This window comes from Poeciliopsis prolifica, unplaced genomic scaffold (assembly GCF_027474105.1).
Source record: "Poeciliopsis prolifica strain line A6 unplaced genomic scaffold, Auburn_PproV2 SCAFFOLD012, whole genome shotgun sequence".
NCBI classification, from domain to species: domain Eukaryota; kingdom Metazoa; phylum Chordata; class Actinopteri; order Cyprinodontiformes; family Poeciliidae; genus Poeciliopsis; species Poeciliopsis prolifica.
Window position 1 is genome coordinate 8,432,337 of NW_026562387.1, and position 13,884 is coordinate 8,446,220.

Here is a 13,884-nt window from a genome sequence, read left to right on the forward strand (position 1 = left end):
TCGATTAAAGAAATCACATGTCTGATTGGAAAATGGTGGCTTCGTCTTCTTCCCTTTGAGCAGTCTGACTACCGCCAGCTCAAACAGCCACTGAATGACCTCTTGAGTGCTTCGTATAATTAGCACCAATTAAATATGTAAGCTGCTGGGCTATTACTCTCCGTGCACCGGCTTGATTCAGACAACTGTGTTACCATATACCGAGCAGCCAATATTAGCCGACTATGAGCCATAATATAAATGTTTCCTGGAAAATATGCAACAAGAGAGAGAGTTCGGTGGCAGTAATTAGGGTTTAAGCATTTGGTTTAAGGGCACTTCAGCAGGGCAGATGCTTGTTTTGCTGGATGGCTGATACTTTAAAAAGGAGCATTTAGTGTCCAGATATTAAAGGCTAAAAAGACAAATCAATTAATGAATATTCTGATTATTTGAAAGCTGTAGGTAGTAAGAGGAACCTTTAAATTACAGGGCTGAAAAATGGACTTCAGATTCAAACTGTAGCAGTTGTGTTTAGCAAACCTTGACTACTAAGTTTTAAAGGTAACCTGGAGTTTTATACATTTATGAATGGAGACAAAAAAAAAAAACAATGCTGGAAACTTTTATGTATCATAAAGCATTAGGGATAATTTTACTTCAATTTAAAGACATGCCTTTGAGGGATTTGTGGAAGCTTGCAAAAGACACTGCTCTTCTACGTCAATGTTTAATTTTGAAAACAAATATTGAAACTAAATTATAATACTTTGACTTTATGCTTGTATCCCTCTGCAAAATCTTTAGCTGCAGGTGTTTTTAAAAATGTCCTATTAGTGAAAGATGTAATTATGAAGTTTGTCACAAAAGCATAGAGTAAAACTGATATCTTATGTGTTAATAAAGTGGAAGTGATGGCAGGATAAACACTGAAATAGAGCTTTAAACGGCTGACAACAACATCAGTCAAAGAGAATAAAATCAGAGACAGAAACAGGAAAATTAGGTTACTGATATGACAACTTAAATGTCAAATTGAAGTATTTGGGCTGATTACAGAAGCATTTTAAGAACAAAGCAAATAATCTTTACTCTAAACTTCTGCATATTTATTTGTTCGTCTCATTGTCGCATCTGTTTTTGTTTGTTTAGAAAGTTGTTAAAAGTTTAAGAGTAATTTAGCACAGCGTGATAGTGGGAACTTTCCAAATATATAACAACTATTTATTTACATTCTCCACAGCTGGAAAACAAATAAATCAGATTGTAGAAGGGCTTAAATAAGTAAGTATATCATAACAAGAATTACATTTGGCTGACTTTAAAATTATTGATATCTATATCTGTAAAGATCAATTTCAAGTCTTGCCACAGATTCTCAATTGGGTTTGAGTGTCTGACTGAATCATCCAGACATTGATCTAAACTTTTCAATCATGTCCCTGGCAGAAGGTTAAAGGTCTTTGTCCTAAATGAAAGTTATCTTTGGCTTCAGTTTCAAATGTTTTGCAGCTTTCCTGTGCATGTTAGATGTTTTACCCACTGCATTATGCTGCCACTATTTCGTTTCATAGTGAAGGTGATGCTTTCACAATATTTAGCATAAAATGACTAGTTTGTGTTAGCCCAAAAAAATGATTAATTAAAAATAAAACATACATTGAAGTTTTTGATTGTAATATTGAAAAACGTGAAAACTTTCAAGGAGTACAAATGCGTATACAAGGTGATGCAGGTGGACTGTGTAAGGTTCAGTCCAGCAGTTTAACATAAAATAAAAGAGTTTTTGATGTTTTGCCACGTTAGCAGCATTATAATCGTCAAAATGAATGCATAACACGAATGAACAAATCTAGATTATTCAGTAATTTGCATTAATTACTCCGTGTGAGAAGGTACCATGTCATTCTAATAGGTTGCTGAGTTTGTAAATACAAAAACTGTTGAATTAAATAAGAAAATTGTCTTTGAATAATGTCTCATGATATAGTAAGATTTGTATAACACTGTTTATTTGTGGTTACACTTTCAGCAGTTTGGTTAATGTTTGGGCATGTAAATTATCACCAAATAATATTAAGTCAAATATTTTCTTATTGATTTCAACACTATTTTATAGCAGAAAGAGCATATAAATGTTATGGGATATGTCAAAAAATATCAAAATAAAAAAAGTTCAGACACATTAACTAATGTTAACTGTTAGTTTTATATTTGCAAGGGCAAAATGTGTTAGCCTTAGCGTTTAACTGTGTAACTGTTGAAATAAAACAAAGTCCTCCACATTGGTAAGAGAAATAAACAAATCCAAATGGCTTTTCTTTTTAATAGTCAGTCAAATATGTACATAAAGATATGTCCAAGGACTGAGGAGTTAAAGGAGAAGTCAAATAAAGGCAGCCAGCAAATTTTGGAAAGGAAAATGTTGCATGAGCAAGCAGAGAAAAGTTAAATGTTGTATTCAGCCTGCAGTTTAAAGTGCCACGGCCCTCAGGCACAGCAATGGCCGCCTAAGTGGCTACAGTGACAGCAGAAATTGGCCTTCTGGTTTACAACCTGTCGCCACATCGCTAGACAGAGCAAAGCAGCCGGAATAGGGGGGAGACGCACAGGAGCAGAGCAAATATATATATAAATATATATATAAAAAGACCCTGAAAAGAGAGAGTTAAGAGAGGCGATGGTGGAAACAAGGAGAGTGAGAGTGGGACAGAGAAATGTCATGCTCAAATTGAAAGGAAGAGTGTTTTTCTCAAATCCAGTGGTCAAACTAACAAAGTGTTCATAGGAGCAGAGTCACACAGACAGGTGGTTTTAATGGCTGTACCACCAACCAGCTCTTAGACACACATACACGTGATGCAAGACAAAAAGGATATTATGTCATGCATATGATGAAATGTGACACTAATAAGCAGAGACATCCAGCACATATGAAGAGATGTTAGACTGCAGCTCCATAGCACCATCATCTGGAAAAGATCTACAGAGCACAAAGAGTTCCCAGAGAGCAGCGTCGCCTGAGGAGCAAAGAGGCAGCTTTGTTGTGTTTTCGTGCGCGTTACCTCTATACTAGAGTGCATTTATTCAGCACAGCAGGGAAGTGCAGACCTCCGGTGAGCGTAAAACTGAGGGGCATTACCTCAGCTCTGAGCGTAGCACGGGTGCAGGCAGGGCAGATGGGTCCGTGTCGGGAGAAGGCGATCGGCAGGCGCCTGGTTCTGTTCTGGCAGGCCTGGTCCTCACACACCAACCAGCCCTGTGTGGCGAGCAGACCAGATCAGATTAATTTCTATCTAGTAAGGGAATATTTTCAGGTAGATTTCTGAAAGACCTCAGAAGTTAACATGCATTCAGTTAAGAAAAGGTCTACACACAGATGTTTTCATAGCATTCTGGACATTAGGTGTCAACTTTTGACTGCCTGAACAGTAATTAGGTCACTTTGCTACTTTTTTGGCACCGGAACTAAAATAAATCAACTTAGCTGAAAAATGTCTTAACTTGTAAGCACTTGTAAATAAAGAGTATACTATTCTACACTAAATGCTGATCTTTTGAAGAAGAAAAAGTCTGGTTAGTGAAACATATTTAAAGACAAAAAACAATCATAGATTCAATTCAACTTCATTTTCAGTTTATCAAGACCGCAATAAAAAAGCTCAAAGCAGTTTTTAAATCTCATAGAAAGCATGTACATTCAGATACTAAGTCAAAATGCTAATGTGTAAATCAAACTGTGATGTGGCGACTTAAAGCATAAAATTGAAACATAAACTGACCTTTGTACAAAGTTTGTGCATAACTGCAAAAGTGACACATGCACCAATTTCTTTTTTGTAATTTCTGAATGAATTTCACCATCTGGATATTTTTATTAGTCCAACTTATTTGTCAACCTTAAAAAGAGTATAACTGTTTAAGAAAACACTTTCTTTTAACTGAAAAGATTTTTTTTTTAAAATAAATGTTCCAGCAGCAGCCAACTACTTGCTTATAAAACGTGTTTATGTAGCCATTTATTTGTTCGATAAATATGTTCTACAAAAATTTTTATAAAACTTCTGTTGACTGGAGACACTTAAGGGGAAAAAAAGCAGTTTCTCATAATGAGGAAATTTTGCTGAAAATTGTTGCTTCCATTTAGCCGCTCTAATTCAGCACAACAATCTGACAACAAAAGGACTCTGGAGAAGAGAGAGAAAAAAATGGTTTGTAAATAAAAAAAAAACAAGTGTGTCAAATGGGCAAAGAAAAGGGGAAGAACACAGAGGTGCACGTCTGACTCGACGTCCTGCCTCGCTGTCTTCCTTACGTTTCAGATTATTCAGCGTGTATGAGTGTCAACGTGCTGCTCAGTCACAGGCAGAGCAGTGGACAGCCAAAACGGCAGTAGTTAGGACCCCCTGGGGTGAGGCAGCGACCCTGGGCAGGTGCTACGTTCTAACCCTCTCAATCTCCCCACACTCTTCCAGACTCCTCTTCCCCCTTCTCTGCTTCTTATGCCCTGTCATTACCACAGGGGTTTGGAAAGGAGGGAGCTGGTGGAGGGGGTTAATGCCCAACTAATGACAGAGCATAAGACCCACCGTCATCAACGCCTTTGCTCCTCTGCTGCATCCATCTTCCCTTCCTTCCATTCACTCAAAATAAACCGGAGCACCTGTCTCCCTGTCCACACCCCTTCACTCATAGAAGCTGCACTGGTTCTGTGATTGATTTTTAAGTCTTTGTTTAGTGTCTTGATCAGTTCTGAACACGAGGAGTTGGAAAATAGCGACGAATGTATTTTTGTCTTCAAAGTTTATTCAACCTTCCATACAAACTTGAGTTTCTTTTCATGAAAAAAAAACACCATAACAAACCAGTGCTGATACAAATACAATTTGATTTTTCTATTTTTTTATTATATCAAATGGCATATCATATTTTCTTTTTCATAAAGTTGCAAGCAAAGGGTATAAAAACATTAAAACTTCTTGCTTGATATTTCTTGTCAAAGTTCTTTGCCTGTTGTTAACACAACTTTGGTAAAACACATTTATGTTACTAATATAGCATCCTGATATGGTGCTAGGTGATAAGGTGAGTACTATAAGTTAGAGCTGGGACTCTTATTTTGAAGGAGGGAAGGAAGTCGTTCTCAAATAGCTCCATTGACAGATTCCTGTAAGGCCTAGTCAACAATACTCTGTTATAAGAATGAATTAAAAACCCACAGTTAAGATGTTTTTGATTGAAATGCATTTGATTTTAGTACATGTGACCACTTAATGCTGCACATTCAAAGAATGACCATTTGCAGTTTATTACAATCCATAAAACGTTTAGAAAATCTGCTGTGCATAATAATTTGGAACAGTGCATTTTAAGTTTTTTAGTTTTGAAAAAATTACTGTTCTCATGGGGAGTTTTGTTCAGTAAAATTTGATTTATACTGTAATAGTTCATGACTTGAAAATTATACTGACCATCATTTGCATTGACCATTTAAGAAAATCTGAGAAAATATCACTTGCATAATAATTTGAAACATGGAATAATCGCCAAGTCAGTCTAATCACAATCAAATAAAAGAACACTGTTTTTGATGAGGCTAAAGTAAGTAGTGTGATTTGTTAGGACTGACGGGACGCACGTCTGCTTAAATTATAGCATGCATATAAAAATAATAATAGTTCTTTTAGTGTTAGCACCTAGAAAATGTAAGAGGTATATAAAATTAGCCAACACAGAAACAGGCTGAACACATACAAATACACACGCACCGCCCCACGTGCATGCGCGCGCACACACACAAACACACCAAGCCAATCTCTTCTAAATGAAAACCAAACACACACATGACTAGAATCAATTAGAAAGTCCCAGAGTTCACAGCTTCAGGTCTAATTACCTCAACCTTTAACCACCCTTGTGAAGAAAAAACCCAAAAAACTGGGCATCATGGGAAACAAGGATGTTTCTGCTTCTACAATAAACACAGATGAAGTACAGGGGATCACAAAGATGAAAAAACATATGAAAGTAGGAGGCGGCTGTTTGTAGAGTTTCATCAGTTTTGTGTTGGTGGAAGTACCTTTTGCACACATTCCTGTTCCCGTTATGACACATACACACACAAACAACGTGTTTGTATCACACTCAATCTGTCACCATTCACAGGCATCACAATGAATTAATTAGAACACATTAAAGACTGAGGAGGTTCAAAAGAGGAAAAGCTTCCCACAGTGGCCTTCTGCCCAGCTTCGCTGACCCCACAGCTATTTGCACAAAGCAGAAAAATAAAAATCAAGGTAAGATTAAGTGCATTAGACCTGCGAGCCAGACATAAAGGATTAAAAACAAGAAGCACATCAGTAGTGAGGCAGGATGAAAAGGAAAAAAAAAGAAAAACATCTAATTGAGGCATTTTGCTGGACCGAGGGGGGGATGTTGGGGGGTGTACAGTCGGACGTGAGAGAATAAAGGCTCATAATTGCGTAATTATAGCAGTGTATACCTGACACACTGAATGCAGACGTCAAATGACTTCCACATAATTTAACCAAACAGAGGCAAGACCAGGCCGCGACAGGGCCCACCACGAAATATACCCTCCCTCTGTTCCTCCTCTTTATCCGCATGCTTTCCTTTCTTCCCATTTCCTCCAAAAATGCTTCTGCTCCATCACATTGTTGCAAGTTGTGGTTTGAGATGTGAAAACACTGCATAGTAGTTTTAGTTTTGCATCGCTGTATGAAGCACAAAGTGATGCTCCTGAATTATTCTGTAGTCACAGTAGTCGTCCGTCCGACCCGCAACACTTCACTAAAAAGCTGTTTAAAGCTGACACATTTCACTCGGTTCACTAAAACTTATTTAGCAGTATCTGTAACAAATTGATTGAAATGTATGCCATTTAGTATTTTTGTATTCATGACTGTGAATGGATTTATGCCATTTCTATCAACATAAACTTGTTTTGAATCAATCAACTAATTTGGTTGTGAAATTTTATTATGTTTCTCAAACTGTGGCTCGATAGGCTTGTTTCTTCCACCTACTATTTGGCAGACCTCTGCTGATCCTTTAGTGTGACTTTGTGGCCTTTCAGTCTCGTGTTCTCTTCATTTGAAATGTTCAGTTTTTGCTTTATTATCTCCAAATAGTAATGAATAGATTTGCTGCAAATATGTCTTTAAATATTCTTCAACATAGCAGTAGTAATGCTAATTTACTGCGGTGGTCTTTGTTATAAATAATGAGAACTGATGCAAACTGGTTGTGTTGTGGGTTGGTTGTTCACTTGACAAGCAGATTCAACAAGTTATTTTAAAACCAAGACGTCTGTAATAAATTTGAATTGTTCAGGCTTAGAAGTTAGAAATTCATCTACTGGAAGCACTCAAACTGGGTTCCATGCAAGAGGATCTTCCTTTCCTCGTCACTGTGCAGCATTGCTCATTCTGTTGGCCGGTTGGTATATCTACGTTACTCATCCAAAACCAAACTGAGAGCTGCGATGTCTATTCAAAGGACCGAGAATTCTTCTGTTGATTCTGAAGCATAAAATGATTAAAATGTTCTTCTTTAGATCAAATGACGAAGTTTGAGTCACTGCAGGTTGGCATGTAAAATATTTTCCTCCATTCATCATGATTAAAAAAATAAAAGTGACGCTGAATATCAGATAATTCAAATGCATTTAGTACTCAGAGCCGGTGATGCACCAATCAGACAGCAGGTGATCACAATTTGACAATTTCACCTCAACCACCTGTGACCGGTGATAATCAGATCAAATCTAAAATGAAAAAAAAAAAGTAAAATGGCAATTTGTTTTTAGCTTCTGTGGATAATCTTATGCTCTCGTTATTCTGTTCAACTTCTTCTTCCAGACTTAGGCTTTGTAAGTAACTGGGGAAATATGTTGTATTAAAAAAAGTTTTTGGGATTGAAACTATGATTTTGATATTTTTTCCAAATACGCAACAACAACAAAAAACTAAACCATAGCAGCTAGATTAAACAGTTTTTGGTCAGAGTTCCTCCGAAGGCTGCCTGACAAAAGAAAAAATGGTTTTAAAGTTGTAAGAAATATATTCTCTTAACATGTTCCGTCAATAAAAAAGGACTAATTAAGAAGCTGTTCTCCACTCCTAAAGTGAACCATTCCCACAAGAATCCAACCTGCCAAAGTCCCACACACAGACCAGAAAGACTCCTGTCTGGTTCTTGTGTTTCATCAGTCCACATTTCCAAGGAGATCAGACCTGAAAACCGGTCCACTTTACAAACACACGCTCTCACACAGACAGACCAGCACAGTGGAAAGAGCTCAAACGGCTCCACTTTGTACCTCCTCCGCTTAATCAAAGCTTCACTATTCAACAATTTGACCTTTTGTTCAAAACAGGATTATCACCTTCTCTGGTCTTCATTCACCCTTCTCTTTATCCACCCCTCCCTTTCTTCCCTTGCCCCTCAGCCCGTTTCCAGGGGCGACCCGCATGACGAGGGTAATTGCAATAATTTGTTAAATGCCATGGCAACCGTGGTTAGATGGGAGGGGTTTAAAGGAAAAAAAAAATAGGGGGATTGGGCGGATCAGGAAACAAACAAATCCTTCATTTTGCCAAAGACAGGGGTCCGAGACAACGAAAGGACAGCGTGTGTGTTTGTGTGAGAGGGCTAGTTATGAACAAGTGTTTGCTCTTTCTCAGGGTGCTGGTTTATTGATAATCATGGAGGTGATGGTGAGGAGGGGGATAAGAGGTAATTTCCCTAATGATTAATGTGTCTCTGGTCTCAATTCAAGATGAACACACACACACACACACACACACACCCAGAGGTGCAGAGCTTTCACTCTATCTGGCCAGACAAGCAGCTCTATTTGAACTCTCCCTCGGCCTGAAAGGAATCCTTAATTACACAATATTACCCCTCTTCATTGCCCCGCTGTGTGTGCTATGTCCACTGCAGTGGTGTGTGCATCTAAAAGAGTGTGTGTTGCTGTGTGACATGTAAGTATTCAGTGGTAGCAGCTGTTTCACACATAATAACAAAAGGGGCAGAAGGGGGGAGTCAATCCCCTCACATTCACCACACTAATTGATTTCTGTTCAGCACTGTGGGAGAATTACCCCCCACCCCCACCCCTTCCACACACACACACACACACACACACACACTTTTGCAGACGGTGCATTCCATACACACTGAAAACCAAGGTGTTGGAAGCTGCCCTGGAGAGAGAGGGACGTCACAGGAATCCAGTTTAATTTACTCTCAGGCTGCAGGCTGGCTACAGTCACCAAGCAGTCCTTTATGCTCCTTCATGTCCTATGATCCTAACAAGGTCTAAAGCTGAAGAAAAAAGAAGAATCACTTTATGCTGATAAGTGAGCATAAGCTGAACTAATAAACTAGAGAGAGAGAGAGTAAGAGATGAGTAGAAGACCATCTTTTTTTGCGAGATGCAGATTAGATTTACTTAAAACTGGCCAGCAGATAAGAGCCTCAAAGCGATACACTTTCTGTTAGCCCTGTGCTGGTTTGTTCACTAACAAAATAAATACATTGTAGCCTGATTTTAGTTCTCAGACACTGCAGACTGTCGCTAAAGCTTTGCAACAGACGCTGTGACAAACTTTATAGTGATGCACTTCTAAGTTCTGCCTTTGGCATTTCTCAAAGTTATAAATAACCACAAAAAAACTGAGCTCTGACTATTATTGATCAATTCAGAATTTTCCATATTAGCAACTAAACACAGTAGTGAAAAGTCCCCAATATTTTGTGAATTGATGTTAGATCAATAAACTGAGTTAAAATGAAAGCTTGACTGTTTGTTTTACAATGAAAAATGTTCAAACTGTGGTGTACTTTTGTATTTAGACTCCTTAATGAAATATAGTATAATCTATTGCCTTATAGGTGTGGTTTTATGTATTTTACAGGCACATAGTGCCATTTTATCACACAATCAAGCAAGTATGTTACATTCAGTTGTAACAGAAATGATGTACATATCGAACATGCCTTAAAAGAAACATGACTTCGCCTTGAAATTGGGCCTCTGTCTCTATAAGAAGCCCCTGCTCTGTCCGACAAAAACGTTTCTCCTTTAAGCAAAGAAAGGTGGAATACACTCTGGTCAGATTAGATCTACTATGAACTTTTTGGCAAATAGCTAGATGTGGAGGAAAACTACCAGCCTGATCGTAGCAACCTCCCAGAGAAACATGGCAGTGGCAGGTTTCAACAACCCTGAAATTCAAACCATCCACTGTTATCTAAGCAGTGGACGGTTTAGATAAACTCATATTGATGTGTTACAATGACCCAGTCAAAGTTCAGACGCAAAACCAAATGAAAATCTGTGGCAAGATGTTGCTTAGATACTATCTCAATGCAACATAACTGAGCTTGAGCTGTTCTGCTCTCCAGGTGTGCAAAGCTGGTAGAAAGCTCCCTTAAAAGGCTTGCAGCTGTAATTGTCTGACTCCTTTTATTTCTAATTTTGTTCAGTTGGCAGCTCATCAATCTTCTGGACTGCCAAGTAGATTGGCGGTTATTAAATAAAGCATATAAACATCAAATACAACCTCAAACACAAGAGTAATAAAAGATAAAAAATAAGAACTCACACAAGGTAGAAAAACAAAATACAGCAGCCACTGCTGCCAAATGTGATCACTCCCACAACTCCTTATAGAGCTTCTCCTCATTTTCCACACAGAGTGTGCTCTCTGGCTGAAAATGTCAGCCGTACTGCCCTGCTGGGGTTTTTATCTTTACTGTAACATCTTTATGATGCCTTCTCTTACTGAAGCTGCATCTGTTAGAGCCCCTGTTATTTTAAGCAGTGCTGGAACATTTCAGAGATACTTTTCTGAAAGCATTGGCCCTTTCATTACATTATGCAGTCATTTATCTGACTACTGTAATTTGTCAGTTGGCGCTTTGATTTAATTTACTTAAGAACATGTGTCGCTTGTTATGTGTGCAACATCCGTCGGGTAGAAAAATCCTAATGCTAGAGAGGAAGAGAGAAATTGGCTGGTGACTGAAATGAAACAATTTAGAGCTTGATCGGTGACTAGCTAGTATGAAATTGAAAAATCCAATCGTTTTCCGATGAGTGAAAGCACCACATGTAAATGCTCTGACAACGAAATGACTGAGTAAATAAGAGTTAAACTTAGCTCTGTATCAATTAGATCGCTGTGTTGGAAAAAACTATTCAAAAGGAAATTATGTTTTAAGACAGCTTTGCTTTTCATTTAAGGTTGAGTTAAGTTCTGCCATGTTTTTTTTAGCTTTGGAAGTCACCCTTACTTTGAGGAACTACCATCAAAAATACATGTGAAGACCATCATTTTAGTAATGCTGCTAATTTAAGCTGCGAAAGAAAAATGAATGACGTGCGCAATCATTTAATCAATTTTAAAATATTAAGATGTACCTTGGCTCATACTATAAATTATCTATTGTAATACAGATCAGAAGAACTAAAACAATATTTGAATGCTATTCTTATCTCCCCTTAAAGAAAATCTAAGTAATTGAAAATCAAACTAAATCAGAGTAAATTAGGAGAGAGTATGACATCTGATGGGGAAAAACAGCAGATTCTTTTTTTTCTCAACCCAAGAACAAATAACACAACTGTTGATTAATATATTTGCACTTCTGCATACAAGAAACATGTCTAAATTGTTCATTCATTAGAATTGCTTCAATATCTGTCAAATATACTTACAGAGTAGTATTTTTTGATGTGGCGCCGGATGTCGAGTTGCAGCTTGTTGCTTATGTTGACAATGTTGTTGATGGGACTGTTCGTACAAGGGATGTGACAGCAGCGCATCAAACTGGGCTCAGCCTCATCACCCTGGAAAAGGAAACATGTCAAATCCCAAAATATAAAACAAAAAATTCACTTCGATATTTTTGTAACAGTTCATAAATTGGTTAGGGAATTATAACCCAAAACATCTTATAAGTGCTCTTAAAAATACACTTTAAAAAGAAGAAGAAAGAAAAAAGATGAATAAAAATCCAAATATGTCATACATTTCATTTTTTTAAACCAAGTTTGATTTTAGAGGATGTAAAAGAGAAAGTAGAGCATGCAACACTCATCACAGCTCCATTTTTACTGCAGTAATCAGAAAAAAAACTGTTATGTATTGCAACATGGAAACTAGTCCATTAACTTTAAACCACAACCAAAGAGCATGTCAAACACTGGCAATATAAAAGCTGAAAGTGCCGCCCGCCCATGCCCAGTCAATTTTAACATTAATGTCCCGTGAAGGAAAGAGGTCAGTGTGACCCCCTGAACTGTCCACTTGACAGGACGGTTTATAGTTAATGCAATGAAGAAAGGAAGTCCCGCTACATGACAATTACATTAAATGCTATGACTTTAAACACTTGCCCCTTAGAACCTGAACTCCATTTACCTGTCGCATTGACAGCAGTAAAATAAAAAAAAAAGGTTTCTGCAGAGAAGTCAATGACAGAAAACTAAGCAAGTGACACCCCCCTAGTCAGCCATAAAGAGTGATTTTTGTTTGCTTGCATCACTTCTTTTTAGAGAAAAAAATAGGATAATATTTCACAGTCTGCCTCAAACTTCTGGGCTTTTCTAATAAGAGCCACACTTTCATCCTTCCCCCACGGTTCCACATTATAACCTACTTTTCCAGGTTTAAATTCCAGGTTAAATTTTCTAAACTGTCACTTAAAATAACAGCCAGTTATATTAAAAGTTTAAACCAATTGGGAAGCAACTAACCCAAAAGAACTGGTATCCACGCTGTGTATCTGGGTTCTCAGCAAATAAAAGTCCAGTTCTCTTATTTATTAACTTTAATAAATAAATAAATAAATAAAATAAAAAAAGACAGTCTGCAAAAATTTTTCACCAGTTTTCTTCTTCAGAAAATACATGCCACAACTAGTTTTTTAATTAACTGTCAGGACCAGGACTTGGGATAATATCAGAAATGTTATCCTAAATGAGTTGGATCAAGGTAAAAGAAATCCTGACTGATGCACACATCTAAAAAGAAGTGACAAACTTTTCAAGAGTAAAATCGCTGCATAATATGCTGAATCACAGTAATCGTTGCAGTATCAGGGTATGCAAAGTCACAACTGCAATATCTGGATGTAATATTTGTTAGAATGCAATACATCAAGTCACATCCATTCATATCTAACATATTTTGACTAAAAACCTTTAATGCTGAACCAGATGTATTTCTTTAGTGACTGAAAGTCCTATTCAGAATAGATAAATCATAAACAATATCCTTGATGCAATAGTGTCAAAATAAAATATTTTTTCAGAAATCAAGCAGCCCTAAAGAAACACTTCTTCTCTTTACTTTCCTCCTTTTCTTTTTTTCCAGTCTAGTTTAGATGAAAGAAGACTCCCTTCTTCCCACTCCACAATCTCCTTCCTCTCTTGCTGTTTATCTCTCTTGCTTCATTCCAGACTTCATTTTGATATGCAACCCCCTCTTACTCCCAAGCAAACAAGTTGGATCTAATAAAAATTACACACTATTAACTTGTAAGATAAATTATCAAGAATCAGGTAAATAAACTCGACGAGGTGCTCAGGAAACACAATCAAATGTCCTCTTTGCATTCTGCAGCTTAAAAAGACTTTGGTCTTTTATCACGGTTTGATAATATGCAGCTTTGCATTTTAACTGCCCACACAGGATACCCAACGCTCTTTTCATCCTTCCTCTCTCTAACTACCCCCATCAAACAACCTTCCTCCCCTCTCTGTCCTCCATCGCCCAGCGCCGCCGCCTCCTACCATCTCTGGCTCTGTGTCAGTGCTGGAGTCAAGGACCATCCATCCTCCCCTCTCACAAAGCTGTTAAACCGTGT

The 13,884-nt window shown here is 37.6% G+C and overlaps 1 protein-coding gene across 2 annotated transcripts in view; it reads right to left on the reverse strand.

Moving 5' to 3' along the window:
• The window catches only part of pola1 (polymerase (DNA directed), alpha 1), a 54,461-nt gene that overhangs the window by 15,237 nt on the left and 25,340 nt on the right, over positions 1-13,884 (reverse strand). For both annotated transcript variants that reach the window (XM_055037614.1, XM_055037613.1), the window contains 2 exons: positions 11,732-11,863; positions 3,122-3,238 (listed from right to left, as the gene is read on the reverse strand). In XM_055037614.1, coding sequence (XP_054893589.1) covers positions 3,122-3,238; positions 11,732-11,863 — 249 coding nt within the window. The remainder of the gene's footprint in view (positions 1-3,121; positions 3,239-11,731; positions 11,864-13,884) is intronic.